Source organism: Syngnathus acus, chromosome 4, assembly GCF_901709675.1.
Source record: "Syngnathus acus chromosome 4, fSynAcu1.2, whole genome shotgun sequence".
In the NCBI taxonomy this organism is placed as follows: domain Eukaryota; kingdom Metazoa; phylum Chordata; class Actinopteri; order Syngnathiformes; family Syngnathidae; genus Syngnathus; species Syngnathus acus.
In genome coordinates, this window is record NC_051090.1 from 12,074,960 (window position 1) to 12,091,666 (window position 16,707).

General features: G+C 49.4%; 1 protein-coding gene across 1 annotated transcript; it reads left to right on the forward strand.

Annotated features, from left to right (window-relative positions):
• The first annotated feature begins 266 nt into the window (after positions 1 to 266).
• apc2 (APC regulator of WNT signaling pathway 2) lies at positions 267 to 13,142 on the forward strand. Its single transcript, XM_037249268.1, has 14 exons — positions 267 to 524; positions 2,918 to 3,089; positions 3,173 to 3,263; positions 3,798 to 4,092; positions 4,433 to 4,541; positions 4,631 to 4,744; positions 4,807 to 4,881; positions 5,893 to 5,979; positions 6,040 to 6,397; positions 6,609 to 6,707; positions 6,781 to 6,929; positions 7,060 to 7,254; positions 7,318 to 7,532; positions 7,727 to 13,142. The coding sequence occupies exons 2-14, from the start codon at positions 2,946 to 2,948 to the stop codon at positions 13,050 to 13,052; spliced, it is 7,257 nt and encodes a 2,418-aa protein (XP_037105163.1). The 5' UTR covers positions 267 to 524; positions 2,918 to 2,945; the 3' UTR covers positions 13,053 to 13,142.
• The last annotated feature ends 3,565 nt before the right edge of the window (positions 13,143 to 16,707 follow it).

Below are 16,707 nucleotides of genomic sequence, written 5' to 3' on the forward strand. Positions count from 1 at the left end.
AATTAAATTAAAATGAGGTGCAATCAGCCTAAAAAACGAAGCTCAGATGGAATGCTCCCCCTTCAAAATAAAATCACGCCATCAGCTCATTGAAACGAAATAGAATGCATAAAAACCAAGGAAGAACAAAAAACAATAGACATTTGTATGCAAGTCATCGTGAAACGTCCTATTTTGAAAAGATTAACCGTTTGGAAATCCAACACGTTGTGACGGGTTGCGCGAGCTTCGTTCGGGCATCGTCGGTGCGTTCCGGCAAAACCAAGCTGGGAAAAAAAAGAAGAAAAAACGAAAAACAACGTTTGTGCGTCATTCGTCACTGATGGACGAAATCTTTCCGTTTGCATCTGTTCTAGCCCGGACGCCCTTCGCTCCTACCCACCCCCATCATCATCATCATCATCATCACATCCCCTTGCCCCTCCGTGGCACCTCCACGCATCGTCGTCGTCCTTCAATTCTTTGCTGCTCGTCGTGTGGCCTTTTTGCCTTTTGACAGACGAGCACAAGGACAACTTCTCAAGGTCAGAAGCTCTTTCCAGCCTCTCCTCTCTTCTTTCCGTTGGATTTAATTTGCACGTCTGCATATTTAGCGGGGCGCGGGGTGCAAGAAAGAAGCGCAATGACGAGAGATGGAGGGATGGAGGCAGGTGCGTTGATGAAAATGGAGGCTGGACAAAGGAAGGAGAAGCACGCACGACGAGAGCAACATTTCTTACGGCAGCTGGGTATTGTTACCGGATTCAACATAAACGTGCATATTGCCGTTTCGCCTTGAACATGATCTCGATTTTAATTCTTCCTCAGGGGCATAAAGAGGAGGAGGAGGGGACCGACGGGGGGGGGGGGGGAGGCGGGGCGAGGTCGTTTTTCGTTCGGTCTTGAAATGAAACGCTTTCGAGGATGAATTGCAATGCAGCCTGTAATTAGTTGTTTATCGTGCTCTCAAATAATTACATAAAATGCGGAGCAAAGAGCGAGCGAGCGACGGAAGGCGTGGTTTATGTATGGTAGTACGCACTTTTTTATTTTCTGCTCTTCGTTCTTTGTTATGCACATTAGTTTATTTGCTCAGCAACTGCTCATTAGCATGGTGGCAGCATGAGTAGGTCACATGGCTTCTTTTGCCTGGAAGGGAGAAACATCTTTAGCTGCTAACCTGTGCTAAGCTAGGCTAAGTGCTAACTTTTTTTTTTGGTCACACACACACACACACACACACACACACACACACACACACACACACACACACACACACACACACACACATTAAATGAATGATTGAATGAATTTATTTGTTTCAAACATGTAAACTATACATCATCAAGCAAATGAAGACAAATAAAATAAAAAAACAAAAACAAGGTGAAAGTCATTTAAATTATGACTGTATAAATACTAGGTACGAACATAATACAATCTACTGCACAAAATGGGTAGAGTTTACTTGTCTGAAAAGGACTGGGAAGTAAGATTTATTTAATGCCACGCCCTATCCAATTTAAGACAAAAATGAAAGATAAAATGTGTAGTTACCTGTAACAGAGTTGTTACTTTACCTATTGTTGTCCGTGACTTTCACATGAATAGAAAGGAAGAAGGAGAAAAAATAATAAAAAAATTAAGTAAAAAATGCCATTAAATTATGTAATTTCAATGTGTTCGTAGCTCATGAGTGTCAATTCTTTACATTTACTTTTAAACATCACCATGTTTTAGGTTATTGTTCCAGAGTTTAACACCTGCAATGGAGATACAAAAGCTTTTCCTAGTTAATCTGTGTTTGGGTAGAGTAAATATGTTGTCATTATCCCTTAGTTTATAATCACTGTAGGTGAAAATGCTTTTAAATATTTTTAAGCAAACTGTTTTGCTTCACTTTGAGCATGATTTGAACAATTAGATTATCTACCAAATCTTTGAATTTAAGAATTTGTGATTTAAGAAATAGCCTGTTAGTGTGTTAGTGTTTATAATTCTAATGTCCTTTTGTAAACGCGTGATTTGTCCTACTGAGCTTTTGTAGTTGTTTCCCCGTATCTCTGCGCAGTAGCTCAAGTATGGTGATATTAGAGAGCAACATTCACACCGTCATGAGGGAATTGAACTCACGGTGTTGGCACACAAGACAGGCAAGTGTACAGCCTACACCATCAGCGACTCCCAGGCTAAGTGCTAACTACGAAGGAAGCAGCACGACGTCACAAAGTGCTAATCAATGCCAAGCTAGGCAAGGCTAATGTGCTGTGCGTGTGCATTGTTTCCGCTCCTCGCCTGTAGGATGGGGTTGCCGTGGTAACTTGACAGTCTTGGGAAGTGTTGCATCAGCACCTTTGCTCAGCAACATTGCTGATGACGTTGATGACAGTTCTCTGTCCTTTCAGAGCTAACTAGCATGGAGTTAGCATAGCGGCTCACATCATGCCACCACGCTTTTCCGTGCAAAGATGAACACGACAGCTGCGACTACTAAAGTAACCAGACGATTGTAGAAGGAGCAGTGGTCGTCATTCGCAGATGCTCTTTGTTTACTTTTTGATGCAAGAGAATGGTGAAGATGACCTGAAACCACTTCCTGTTTCAGGTCCGCACATCAGAGACCCCCCCCAGCTCTACAATTATTGATGTTTCCGTCTACAGTTTATTTTTGGAGACTATTTCCATAGCCAACATTTTAAAATATATAATTCGTTTATATCACACTATTTCACGCCCTCATGTCATGTTTCATAAAATCACTTTTAGTCATCCATTGACTTTTGATCCAGTTTTACTCTGAGGCTCTGCTTCCGGATGCGCTGCGGAAACAACACCAAACTAAAGTCAATCAAATGAGCTGACTTCAGTTGGATTTGGAATTAGAATATTTGCACAATCCATCATTCTATCAATGATTCCATGGCTTCCTCTCCTGCAGGGGCGTGCCCTTCTGCCCTTGCGTAGCCATGGCCAATGCAGCGGTGACGTCCTATGACCAGCTGGCCCACCAGGTGGCAGCACTGCGCAAGGAAAACTCCCATCTGAGGAGGGAGCTAGAGGACAACTCTAACCACCTTTGCAAGCTGGAGAGCGAGACCTTTGGCATGAAGGTCCTAGTCTTGACTGAGACACTTCAACGGTTCCGTTTGCCGTGACCTGCCAATCATTTGTCGTTGTCGTGGCCCCCACACAGGAAGTGCTGAAGCAGCTGCAGTGTAAGCTGGAGCAGGAGGCGGGGACTTTGGCATCATCGGGACGCAGCGACGTGCTCCACCAACTCAAAGGTCTGACCCTCTAAAAACACTCACCATAGTGATGACGGTAACAGGACCGAGTTCCGCATGAGGAGGTCGCCCAACGAGCGAGAGAATGACAGACGGACTTTAGCGCTCTGACTGTTTCTGGCGTACATTGGGGATCTCCAAGTCTGGTTCTTGAGAGCCCCCTTGCGAAGTACGAAGTAGTAAAAAGCGCTAATATTCTTCCTCAATGGCCTTTCACACAGTTCGAAATATCACCCACATACGCACTCGATGGGCTACTGCAAAGGAGCCCGGGTGTGAGGCTCATCATAATAGAGTGCAGAGCACTCAACGACAGTTGCCGCTTGACAACAAGCGATGCTGCAACTTAGATGGGGACCTTCTCTGCCTCTTGTTACCGTTATGGACTCAGCGCCGCCCGGCATTTCCTGGCACAGTGCGCTAGCACATTAGAGGCATGTAACTGTAAATGTCAACTTGCCTATAAAAAGTGCCTCATCTGCGGTACTGTGAGCTAACACCGTAATGCTAACTGATAATGTTAACGTGTTTCAGAGCTGCACGTGGACCTGACCAAGTACTACGAGCTGAAGCATCAAGATCATCAAGGTCATCGGTCGCATCTGTTGGCGGACAATCAAGGAGGTCCAGCGGAGAGAGAAGACCACCTGGCACTGCCCTCATGCCAGGCCTCCCCCTCTTCTTCAGCTCAACAGCCAACTCGCGACGACGTTACCGCCATCATGTCACCGCATCACTTCCTGGACGGAGCCCCGCCCAAAACGGCCGTCTTCAGCGGGGCGGACGGGCGCCTCAGCGACCATCACATGGACGAACTCTACAAGGAGAGGTGGGCAGGCGGGCGGCAAGCAGGGGACGAGCGGGCGGGCGGTGAGCGCCCTGCGCTTGCCTCTTATCCAGTTGATTGATTTTGTGTTTTTTTGTAGAATTTATTTCTTAGTAAAGCGCATCCTTGCTGATGCGCAGCGCTTCCACTGATTGGGCGTTTTGCTGGTGTTGGCCACCTTTGTGACGCCTCCAATGCCGAGCTAGCTACAAGAAAACAATCGACGACTAGCGACTTTTCATTCCTGACCACCTGACAGAATCAATTTGACAATGCGTTTAGTGGTGGAGGCCCTCGGAAGTTAGTGATGCAAACCCCTAACGGCGCTTTCGTCCCACCGCAGGAACCAACTTTTGGGAGAAATTGACCGTGAGGAGCGAGAGCGCTGTTGGTACTCCAGCCAGCTGGAGGCGCTATCCCAGAAACTCACACACCTGCCTCGCATTGACACGGTAAAGGCACGCAGACGTGATCGATGAGGGAAAGAGCGGCCCGGCCCAGCCGGCGGCTGACACTTGTGTGTTTCCTCTGCTTGCCGCAGTTTTCCCTGCAGATGGACTTGATCCGCCAGCAGCTGGAGTTTGAAGTTCAGCAGGTGCGCCGCATCATGGAGGAGCGCTTCGGCAGCGGCGAGCAAACGATGCATCGTGCACAGGTAGCCAAGCACAAACGGCAGACCGGTGCAGCCCGCTCATGCGTCATGTGTGCACATTGCAGATGCGTGTCGCCCGTCTGGAGCAGCTGGAGAAAGAACTGCGGGAGACCCAAGGGAGTCAAGAGAGCCAACTGCAGGTCCGGAATGCCTCCAATGTGCCCAACTAAAAGACTTGGGCGACAAAGTCTTTGTTTTTGCCATGCAAAAGGCAAAACTGTTTGTCTTGACTCTGACTTTGCCGCCGGACAATGCGGGCACATAATAGTAAGACTTTGATGCCTTCCGGGATTGTGACGCTGTCAATAGAGCTGTCTTTCGGAACTACTCTGTAAGTCGGCGCCAGCCGGAAGTCGGCGCAGTTGCCCGCTCCTCTGGGCAAGTTGGTGTGTCTTTATGATAAGACCTCTGCTTGCGCCTTTAGTATGTGACAAAATGCTGCCTGCCGTCTCTTTTGTAACACAATCGAGCTCTTCTTTCAGTCTTCAGCCGCTAGCCTCATCCGCTACGCTCGTCTTTGTCAGGGTGTATTCAGACCTGACTTTTTTGTCCGCTTTAAACGGACCAGGGTTCCATTGGAAGGCTGGTCCGGACCTTTTATGCAGGTGTGAATACAGGCAAACGAATCCTGGTGCGGATTAAAGAAACGGGCCGAGACCCACTTTTTCAAGTGGTCTCGATTCGCTTACAAACGAACTCTGGTCCGGTTCGCTTCAGGTGTGAATACAAACAGCAAAGATCCGCACCAACAGCACAAATATGCAGAGCAGGAACGCAGCGCGTAGGACTCGCATGTTTTACTCCATTTGCGGGTCTGTGCTCTGTGTGCCGCCCTGGTCATTGCTGTCCAATGGGAGCACAGATCGTTACAAGCGTGGATGTGTATATTTCACTTGCAAAATGTACAGTCTGAATAGGAACCGCACCAAACGAAAAAAATGAAGTCCGCTTTTGGTCCAGACCAAACAAGCGGACTAAAGGATTTTTTTGGTCTGAATACACCCTAAGTCTCACTCACTTCCTGTTTGCCATTGTCACTTGACTCCACAGAGATAAAAAAAAAACATGATTCCGATCCAAAAGGTCTGCTTGTGCACTACAATAAAAATGTCAAAGTCATTGTCTTCTATTGGGCGTGCGTGTGTGTGCAGCTGCTGGGTGCAGAGAGGCCTCCTGTGGGAGAAGCAGAGAGCAACACGACAGCCTGCGCAGACGGCATGACAGACGGAGGCAGCAAGGTAGCTAATCGGCCGGCGTGACTGGACCGACTCGTTGTCAACGGCGACTGCCTCTTCTAGGCGGAGATGATCTTCTGGCTGCTTTCCATGCTGGGCAACAGAGACAAGGACGAGATGTCCCGGACCCTGCTGGCTCTCTCCAGCTCCCAGGACAGCTGCATTGCCATGAGGAAGTCAGGCTGTGTTCCCCTGCTGGTCCAGATGCTCCACCAAGATGCCGGCGGGCCGGGAGAGGCGCGCTGCAGCCGCGAGGCTAAGTCCCGAGCCGGCGCCGCCCTGCACAACATCATCTACTCCCAGCAGGACGAGGGCCAAGCCCGCCGGGAGATGAGAGTTCTGCACATGCTGGAGCAGCTCCGCACCTACTGTGACAGCGGCTGGGACTGGATAGAGAACCACAGCGAGACCCGGATCACCAGTGAGTACTTTATACGCACACAATGATAAGCCCGAGGGATGTCAAAAGCGTGGCTGGTTGTATTCTCTTGAAATTAGGATGGGAGGTCTCAGTGTGTTCCACCGGTGATTCAGGTGTGCCTAAAAAAATGGCCAATCTCATTTCATTGGCCCCAAAAAAATGTTTGTGACATTGTGCCTTGGCTGATTTTTTTCTTGATCTACTCCGTCAGATATTCCCGAACCTGTAGACCCTCAGATCTGTCAGGCCACGTGCGCCATCATGAAGCTGTCCTTTGAAGAAGAGTTTCGCCGTGCAATGAACGAATTAGGTGGGTGAAATCCGCAAACCAAGCAGACGGTTCCCAATTGAGTTCTGAGAGAGTGCCTTGCGCTGCCCTCCAGGTGCTCTGCAGGTGGTGGCAGAGCTGATCGACTTGGACCAGCAAATGCACGGCACGCATAGCGGCATGCATGACCTCATCAACACGGCTCTGCGGCGCTACGCCGGGATGGCCCTGACCAACCTCACCTTTGGAGATGTGGTCAACAAGGTGGGGGCCCACATGCGTCCCAAGCTAACACCAGCCGATGACGCTTGCGAGCATGAAGCGATCGGTGAAGGAGCAGCGCAGTGTGCACTTGTTGTCCCTGCCCGGTTCAGTCAACAGTGTCCATCCGCAGGCCACGCTGTGCTCCCGGAAGAGCTGCCTGCTGGCTCTCGTGGCACAGTTGGGCTCAGACAGCGAGGAGCTCCACCAAGTGGTATCCAGCATTTTGAGGAACTTATCTTGGCGGGCCGACATCAGCAGCAAGCGAGTCTTGCGAGACATCGGCTGCGTGTCCGCCCTGATGACGTGTGCCCTGCAGGCCACGAAGGTGAGGCCCATGAGACGCGGCTGTGTCGCACCAGAGCTGCATAAATTTGGCTTTCTTTTCTAGGAGTCCACGTTGAAGAGTCTGCTGAGTGCACTGTGGAATCTGTCGGCTCACAGCTTGGACAACAAGGAGGCGGTGTGTGCGGTGGACGGCGCTCTGGGCTTCCTGGTTAGCACGCTGACGTACCACTGCCAGACCAACTCACTCGCCATCATCGAGAGTGGAGGCGGAATCCTGAGAAATGTTTCCAGTCTGGTGGCCTCGCGAGAAAACTACAGGTGTGAATGTCCGCTCGTGTTGTGGGTGGGATGGGTGGATGGATGGAGGGAGGGAGGGAGGGAGGGATACTTTATTGATGGCCAGGGAGAAATTCAGTTTTCCAGCAGCATTCATACCGCAGATTGGCCGCCATTGCCCGCCCGCCCGCTTGCTCGCTGGCTCACCATTTGATTGGATGCTTTTCTGTGTTCAGGCAAGTCTTGCGAGATCACAACTGCCTCCAGACTCTGCTGCAGCACCTGCGCTCACACAGTTTAACCATTGTCAGCAACGCTTGTGGCACGCTGTGGAACCTCTCGGCTCGAAGCCCAAAGGACCAGGAGCTGCTGTGGGATTTGGGCGCAGTGAGCATGCTGCGCAATCTCATTCACTCCAAGCACAAGACCATTGCCATGGGCAGCGCCGCAGCTTTGAGGAACTTGCTGAGCGATCGACCCCCAAAGTACAGGGACGCTTCGGTGCTGTCGCCGGGCTCGTGCGTGCCTTCGCTCTACATGAGGAAGCAGAGGGCGCTGGAGGCCGAGCTGGACGCCAAACACTTGGCTGAGACTTTTGACTCGCTGGCCAAAAGGAGCTCCAAGCACTTGAGCTTCACCAAGCAGCTGCGCCACATTGAAAGCCTGCCCAAGGATTACGCTTCAGATTCCGGCTGCTTTGAGGACGAGGAGGCCCCCGTTTCCTGCGGTCTGGACACTGCAACTTTATCCATGCTGTCCACGTATCTCAGCAACTCCGACTCACTGCAAAATCCCAAGCGGGACAGTGACCCCGAGCAGGACCTGGAGCGTAGCCGACCGCTGTCTGATGAAGTCATGTCCACTGCTGCTGAGAAACTGGCAAAGAAGATCACCAACACCGTTGCTAAGATTGACAGATTGGTGGAGGACATGAGCATGCATACATCCTCCGAGGACAGTTTTAGCCTCAGCTCTGAAGACCACCTGGCCGATTGGCCTTACGGATCAAAGGAACTCAACGAGAGTCGCGCAAAGTCGTGTTCCCCCTGCCGTCTCTCAGACACCACCAACTCGGTCCATCGCCAACGCCTCAGCAGGGCGCATGCCTTATTGCGACTGAAAAGCGCTCGCACCAGTGTGTCCACCGACAGCTTGAACAGTGGCAGCACCAGCGACGGCTTCTGTGGTGGCAAAGACAGAGTTGGGCCCGCCCTAAAACTTCGCATCCCCCAGAAACGACCCGACCGGCTGGATCTGGAGGTGGCTCACCACAACGTGCAACATGCTCTCCTGAGTCAGCAAGATCTTCCGGAAAGAGATTCCGTGGACGGCAAAGACAAGATGGCTTTGGAACTCTTCGACTCAGATGCAGAAAAGAAGCAGGACCCGCCGGCGCAGACGCCAGTCAGTGTGTCCACTAAAGTCTCTTCTGACATCAGCATGGCCTCCGTCAATGTTTCTCCTTCATATCTGCCTGTCATTCAGAGCTTCGCTAAATATGGTGTGGCAAAGACGTCAATGGGCGATCAGGCTTCTGAAGAGACGAGGAGGCAAGCCTGGGTGCCCACCGCAGTAACTGCAGGCAGCATCAGCAAGTTTTCGCCAGTGACGTCGGGCAGGAGTCCAACTGTTTGCACAATGGAGACGGTGCAGAAATACTCTGTGGAGAACACGCCTATCTGCTTTTCCCGGTGCAGCTCCTTGTCCTCACTTTCTTCTGGAGACGGAGCACTGGATGGACCAAGTGACAACGAGCTGGAGAGTGACTCCTCACTTGAAATGATTCAAGCGGGAGACAATGTCCAGCGGGCTGAGGAGGACGAGACCTTAGAGGATCTGAGTGACAGCCAGTTGCTCCTGACCGACTTCCCCAGTCAAGAGAGCCATCCCATCCCAATTGTGTGTCCGGACAAAAGAGAAAATGTATTTATTCGGGGATCCTCGCCAGTCGTGCTCGAAGACACATCCCCATCCAGTTCTTCAGAGAACTACATCCACGAGACTCCTCTGGTCATGAGTCGCTGCAGTTCTGTCAGTTCTTTGGGCAGTTTTGAGTCTCCGTCCATTGCCAGCTCCATCCAAAGCGATCCCTGCAGCGAGATGAACGACGGAGCCATCAGCCCCAGCGATCTTCCAGACAGCCCCGGCCAAACCATGCCTCCCAGCCGAAGCAAGACTCCTTGTTGCATGGAGTTCAACGGAGGGGAAGTGCACTCTGTGAGCTCGGCTGCTCAGTGGGAGAACACTCTGCGCAAGTTTATCGAGGTCAGCGACTCCAAAGACAGGTTCAACCTTCCTCCTGATTTGGACACCATGATCTACTTCACAGTGGAAAAGCCCACAGAGAATTTCTCCTGTGCATCCAGCCTGAGTGCTTTGCACCTGCACGAGCACTATGTCGAGAAAGATGTAGAGCTGAAACTGACGCCGCTCCTCCAGCAACGTGACAAGAACCTGGCTCTCCAAGACCAAAAGGACCAGGGTGAGAAATACAGTGAAGGCAACTCTGACGACGACATAGAGATACTGAAGGAGTGCATCAATTCGGCCATGCCGTCCAGATTCAGAAAAGTCAGGCCTTCCTTGGTGACCGGCGTTGCTCCCCAATTTCTCACTTCCCAAAAAGCTTTGCATCTTCCCGTTTACATGATGCTACCAAATAGCAAGACGCAGCTGTATCCTGGCAGGAGAACCGTCGTCCCGCACAACCACGTCAAGTTTGACGACTCGGCCGTCACCGACTCAGCTGACGGGACTCCGGTCAACTTCTCCCGTGCAACTTCACTGAGAGACGAAACTCTCCAGCACCCAGTAAAGGACTGCCCGTCTCGGCCCCTGGCCAAGGAAAGAATACTTGATGAGGAGGCAAAGCGGATCCAAGACTTGAGACTCTTCTCCCACTTCCACAAAGCAAACAAGATGAGGCCGCCGCCGCCGCTGCTGCTGCCACCGCCACCGCCCGTGGTTTGCTCAGACCACACAAGCAAACATGTCATCCCCACGCAGAAGGTTCTGATGCAGAGCAAAGAAGTGGCTGACAGAGTGGCCAGCCAGAGGAATCGCCAGGACTCGCCCGGCCAACGGAAGAAGATGAAATGCCAGGGTGCCGCTGGGAAGCTCCCATTACCCGTTCTAAATCACAAGGCAGAAAATAACCTTCATCAGAGGAGACACGCGGCACAGAGGTCACCTTCTTTAGATGAGACCAAGCGCTTTTATCAGGACAAAGCCAAAGTTGCCAGCAGAAGCCACACCAGGGAAGAAAACAGGACTTCTCTCTCAACAAGCATGACCAACATCGTCAGGTCGCCAGCAAAGCCCATAGGCTTTCACATGCTCAAGCAAAAGCTGATGGACGGCTTCCCAGCCTCTTCCTCACTCAGCTCCTCACTGAGCTCCCTGAGCGACGCCGAGTCTGGGGATCACCGATACAAAACCCAGCAGATTTGCTCCAAGAACAGACACAACAAAAGTCTACATATGATGCAGCAGGCCAAGTCCTCGACCGTCTGCAGACATGTTGACGCTCTCCAAAGCTCTCCAAGTTCACTCAGCGTGGACTCAGAAGACGACCTCCTTCACAAGTGCATCACTTCGGCGATGCCCAAACAGAGACGGAAGATGGCCGCCAGGAAGAAGAAAGCGGAGAATGGCCAAAAGCCCAAGGAAGTCTGGAACATAAATGAAGACAGTGATGACCCAGCGTGGGATCAAGCATCGGACCTAAACAGTGTGGAATGGAGAGCCATTCAAGAGGGTGCAAATGCTGTGGTGACGGGACTTCAGGCAGCCAAGTCCCAAGAGTTCTCCTCTGAAGAAAGTGAATCTGTTTTGTCCTTTATGTCCACGTCAAGCTTTACCCCCAAGGAGAAGAAATTTGCTCAAGACAAAAAGGCCAACAAACCTCTGGACTTTGCACAGCGCAAGCCAGTACCCAACTTGCCGGTGGTTTTCAGAGGCAGAACAGTCATCTACACTCCCATCAAAGAGATGGCTCCGTCGCAAATTCCTCCACCCAGGAAAGTGGCCTCTCCAAAGAACCCAGAGCTGGCTCAGCACAGGTCAAAGAGCCTTCACCGATTAGGACGACCGCAGGACACGGAGCTCTATCTGCCAAAAAGGAGCTCAACTCCACCTCCGAGGATACCGCACAGTTCTTCTTCTGGGTCGTCACAAAGTTCGACACCATCCAAGCATTGTCAGAAGAAACTCACAAGCAGGACTATCCAGAAAAAGAATAGCCCCCCTGAAAGGAAAGGACGCTCTCTGGTGGTTACCAAAGTGGAAAAAACACCACCACCCAAAACCCAGAAGTCACCAGTCAGAATACCTTTTATGAAGAATTCCGTGAGGCCAGCCAGACCTCTTTCACCTCTGGTCACCCACCAGGCCACAGGGAGACAAAATCAGGTTGGTGGCAAACGAGTCCTTCCCACGAGCCCAACTGACCTGCACAGGGTGAGCCCAGCCCATTCTTATGATGGTGAGTCAGATGCCAGCGGATTCTTGAGACAGCTGACATTCATCAAGGACTCAAAGAGCGGACTGAAACGTGAGTGCATGCCCCGTGTCCACAAGTCCCGATCCCAGAATGCTTCCCCCCACCAGGCGGCTTCGGCAGTCTTCCTTTGCTCGTCCCGCTGCCAAGAACTCAAGGTGGCTGCCCAGCCCCCGAGAAAGATGACAGCAACAAGTACAGGCCAAGCACAGCGAGTCCACAGACCTCAGCTACAGGCCACAATCGCCTCCAGGGAACGGGACCTGTCCACAAGACGTCCATCTAGGAGAACCAGCTCTGAAAGCCCCAACAAGGCAGCTCAACAAAATGCCCCAGGCAGAGTTTGGGGAGACAGACAACAACAGCAGCAGCACAAAGAAACATCTAAAACATTTCACGCTTCATCTCCGAGTATAAACACCCTGAGCCGAGTGACCAGTCGCTCTTCCCTCCGTTCATCATCCTCAGATTCAAGCGCACGAGCCAAAAGCGAGCATGATACAAAGAAGAAAAGTCCCAGAACCTGTATGAATGACGGCGTCACCTGGAGGAGGATCAAGGATGAAGACGTAGCTCAGCTCTTAAAAAGCTCTCTGCCGCCAAACGCCTTGCCTCTGGTGCCATCACCTGACGGGGCCAAGCCATCTCTGGCTCTGACAGAGAAGATGCCGACGATCCTCCTAGCCTCGCGTAGTGTGAGTGACGCTACGGTTCAGACAGAAGAGTTCTCCAACACAAAGATCAACTCCAGCACCTCTCCCAGTGCGGAGTCAACGGCAGCCATTCTGGAAGATGCGGCCGGACGAGAGCTGCTCAGAAAGAGTAGCACCATTGCTGGGGGGGAGAACTTTCAAGATGGAGAGTCAGACGGCACCGCCTCTACCGCAAAACCAGACGGGCATGTGGGCGGAGCTGTGCATTTCCGCCACGTATCTCCAAGCAAGGCGGCCAGAGTTTCTCCATTCAACTACGTCCCCAGTCCCATGGTCCAGCTGGAGGCCCCAGGCACAGAGGTCCCGGGCACGAAGGCCGACCACAAAACGGAAAGCAGAGGTCAGTCTTGAATGTTTGATGAAAGACATTTGAGAGAGTCTTCATTTGAGCTAACCTCGTGTGAATTGAATAAGCAAACGCTAATAAACAAAGGAAGGACACATCCTAACTCTTATTTATTGAGGCACAATATTACATTAGAGATAGCAATATTGCAGTCGATATGATAGTACAGTCAAACCTCGGTTTTCGAACGTCCCGGTTCTCGAACAAATTGGAATTCGAACGAAAAATTCGAGATTTTTTGCTTCGGTTGTTGAACAAAATTCGGAGGTCGAACCTCGCGAGATGAGCCGAAAGGACCCGAGAAAACCCGACCACGCGGCCCGGATGCCGACTGACTCCGTTCGTTATTGTATTTTCGTTACTTTGAGGATTGTATTAACCCCTAATCATGCCTCCAAAGAAAGCAAGTGGGAGCAGTAAAGCCATCCTAAAACACAAAGACGCTCTTAAAGCAATGCGACAGTGAGCACCCAGCACGCTGCGGTTGCGCAATCGGACCAAATTAAGCTCCCTGCGCACTGAGGTCCACTTAAATTTTGGAAAGTACATCAGGACTTAAAAAATATTTTCTAAATTTCAGCGACAGCTCTGTCACAATAATGCGACCAGCGTGGTGCAGTTGCGCAGTCGGCGGCGCGCTACGGTTGCGCGTTCGGCGGTGCGTTGCAGTTGCGCGATCGGACAAAAATGCGCAAATGAAAAAATGCTTTAAAAAGGCGGGGTTTTTTTTGTCTTGGAACGGATTAAAGTTTTTTCCATTATTTCTAATGGGAAAAATAGATTCGGAATTCAACAGATTAACTTCTCGAACCGCCTTCTGGAACGGATTGTGGTCGAAAACCGAGGTTTGACTGTACATAACCATGTTTCTCTATTCACGAGTGCATCCTGACTCTAATTTAATGAGCGTTAGTGTACTTTGTCTAATTGAAGTTGCCGTAACATGACGCCATCAACAGTCACACGCCCCTGAGCCGATCTGAACACCCGGGTAGACCGGCAGACTGTGAGAAGCGTTTCAAGAAAATGCAGGAAAAGATGATCATCCCGAGAACTACAACACGTCCATGTAAGAATACAAAAGTAAATGGGGGAAAACAGGCTTGGAGAACTGTGAGCGAGGAACTTGGGATATACTTAGTATGTTGTTACTTTTTTTTTCCTTTAATTTTTTATGCTGGTGAACTCGATCCATACGGCACCAATGTTTACATGACAATGTCGGCCACTCGATGTTGAAACATGTTTTGGTCATCAGCGGAGATTTGCCGTAATAAAATTAAAAAGACACACAAGAGCCCCGTACTATGGGTTAACACACATGCTGACAATAATTTGGCACTCGCGCAAAAGCATCAGTTCTCATATTAGCAGTTGATGTTTACATGACAATGTCGGCCACTCGATGTTGAAACATGTTTTGGTCATCAGCGGAGATTTGCCGTAATAAAATTAAAAAGACATACAAGAGCCCCGTGCTATGGATTAACACACATGCTGACAATAATTTGGCACTCGCGCAAAAGCATCAGTTGTCATATTAGCAATTGATTGATACCAGTTAATTATTGTAGCTTTGACTGTGTTCCTCACAAGTTTGTACATAACAGCACACTAGAAAATAAGACGTGCCGATGCATTGCTCAATGTTGGTGTGAAGCGATATGAAAAAAGGTGTTTTGTGTACATTTAGCGTGAAAAGATCCGCCTATCGGCTTGTGCCATTTTTACATGTCAAGTTGCTCCCATGTTATCTTGCTCACCGTCTCGAGTTACGACTGTTATGGTAAAGCGATTTTGTGTTTCGTGACTGGAGATTCGTCACAAGCGACTTGGAACTTGCCTGACTGCAAAACTGTTCAAATTCTCAATAAAAAACGCTGAACGAAACGTCTCGTTTGCATTTCCGACTGGCTGCAACACATAGCAAACACTAAAAAATATATAAAATAGAAAAGTCATAAGCGGGATTCGAACCCGTGACGCAAAGAAGCAAAGTACAGCGTATTGAGCACCGCCTTAACCGCTGCGCCAACGTGGCACAAAGTTAAAGTTATGGATAATTTTTGATATAGCCAAAACTAAATTACCCGGCGAGAGTACGCGATCTGATGCCTTGTGTATACCCGCCCATGTTAACTGGCTCCTCGGAACCAACTTGACATGGTCGCGTTCCAAAGCTTCACGCCAACCTCACAGCAGGGCATCATGCATTTATGACATGATCAACTTTCTAGACACATATGGAAATGGATCTGTTGGATTTTTGGTCCACAATTTAGGGAGCGCGCTATCTGCGCCTCACGGCAAAAGCCATTGCCAATCACCTGTTATCCAATTTACTCACTGCGTGCTCGTTTGATTTCTTCAGATTTAGGAAAATGCTAAGACACTGAAGCAGTAATTAGACTTACACACGTTGGTTGAATTCAATCACAATTCTTGTTAAGAAAGCTCTGTTTTCAGGAAAGTACACTACAGCGCTGGGCCTTTCGTGCGACCATGCTCAGTTCAGTTTCAGTTCAGTTTATTTAAAGGAAAGGTCGACATGTAACATCAAAGTTTCATGGACTGGCCTGACTCAGTTCAAGAACTGTTTTACAGCAGGTTCCTATAACATTACATACATTTCAATACAATATATACAATATATATACGTATATACTATATTATTGTTAATGGGTGCAAGTTTGGTTTGTTATTAAAAAATATGTGTATAGCCGTTTAAATTGCATAATTGAGGTGGCTGATCTGATTTGAAGGGGTATCTTATTCCAGATCAAAATAGATGTGCGGATAAATGAGTTCAGACCAAAATTGTTTTGGTATGCTGGGGTTCGGATGAGGTCCTGTGTAACTGAGCGGGTGATGCGGGCCTGTCTTTCATTACGGCCTGGGATGAGTGAATTAACTATAGGTGGGAGAGAATTTGTGTGTAGTTGATAGAAGAGTTTTATTGCCATGAGAATTGTGTAATTCTGGAAGGTTAGTGCATTGGAGCGTGCAAGTGACGTGCAGTGATGGGTCCAGATTGATAGTCTGCCATGTATTTTGTATGCTCTATTGCAGGGGTGCCCAACCTTTTTCAGCTCGCGAGCTACTTTTGAAATAACCAAGTCACAAAGATCTACCCACTAAAAAACTAATAATTTTATATATATACGTATATATATATATATATATATATATATATATATATATATATCATCGTGAAAAAAAAAGTCCTATTCCCATTCCCTATGAAAGTGATACTTCTTACTATGGCCAGCTGCCCCACTCATTTTTATACCCTTTCTTAAGTTTAAGAGAAAAAACAGGGTTCTGACAATTGGAGGGAACTCGCGAGCTAGCGTGTTTGTGTTGTGTTGTTAGCGCCGTTGTTTGAACACGCGTCAAGTGCGAAAAAAAAAAGAAAATGTTAATATCACGCGATCGACCAATAGTGGCTTGGCAATTGACCGGTCGATCGCGATCGACGTATTGCGCACCCCTGCTCTATTGTATAGTCTGGCTATAGGATCCAGAGTTTCTTTTGTGGTGAGAGACCAAATGGGAAGACAGTATGATAGGTTAGACAGTATGATAGAATGTAGATAAATAATTGAGACATTATGGGTGAGATATGGCCTGATCTTGTTATAGACAGAGGCGTAGCCAAGC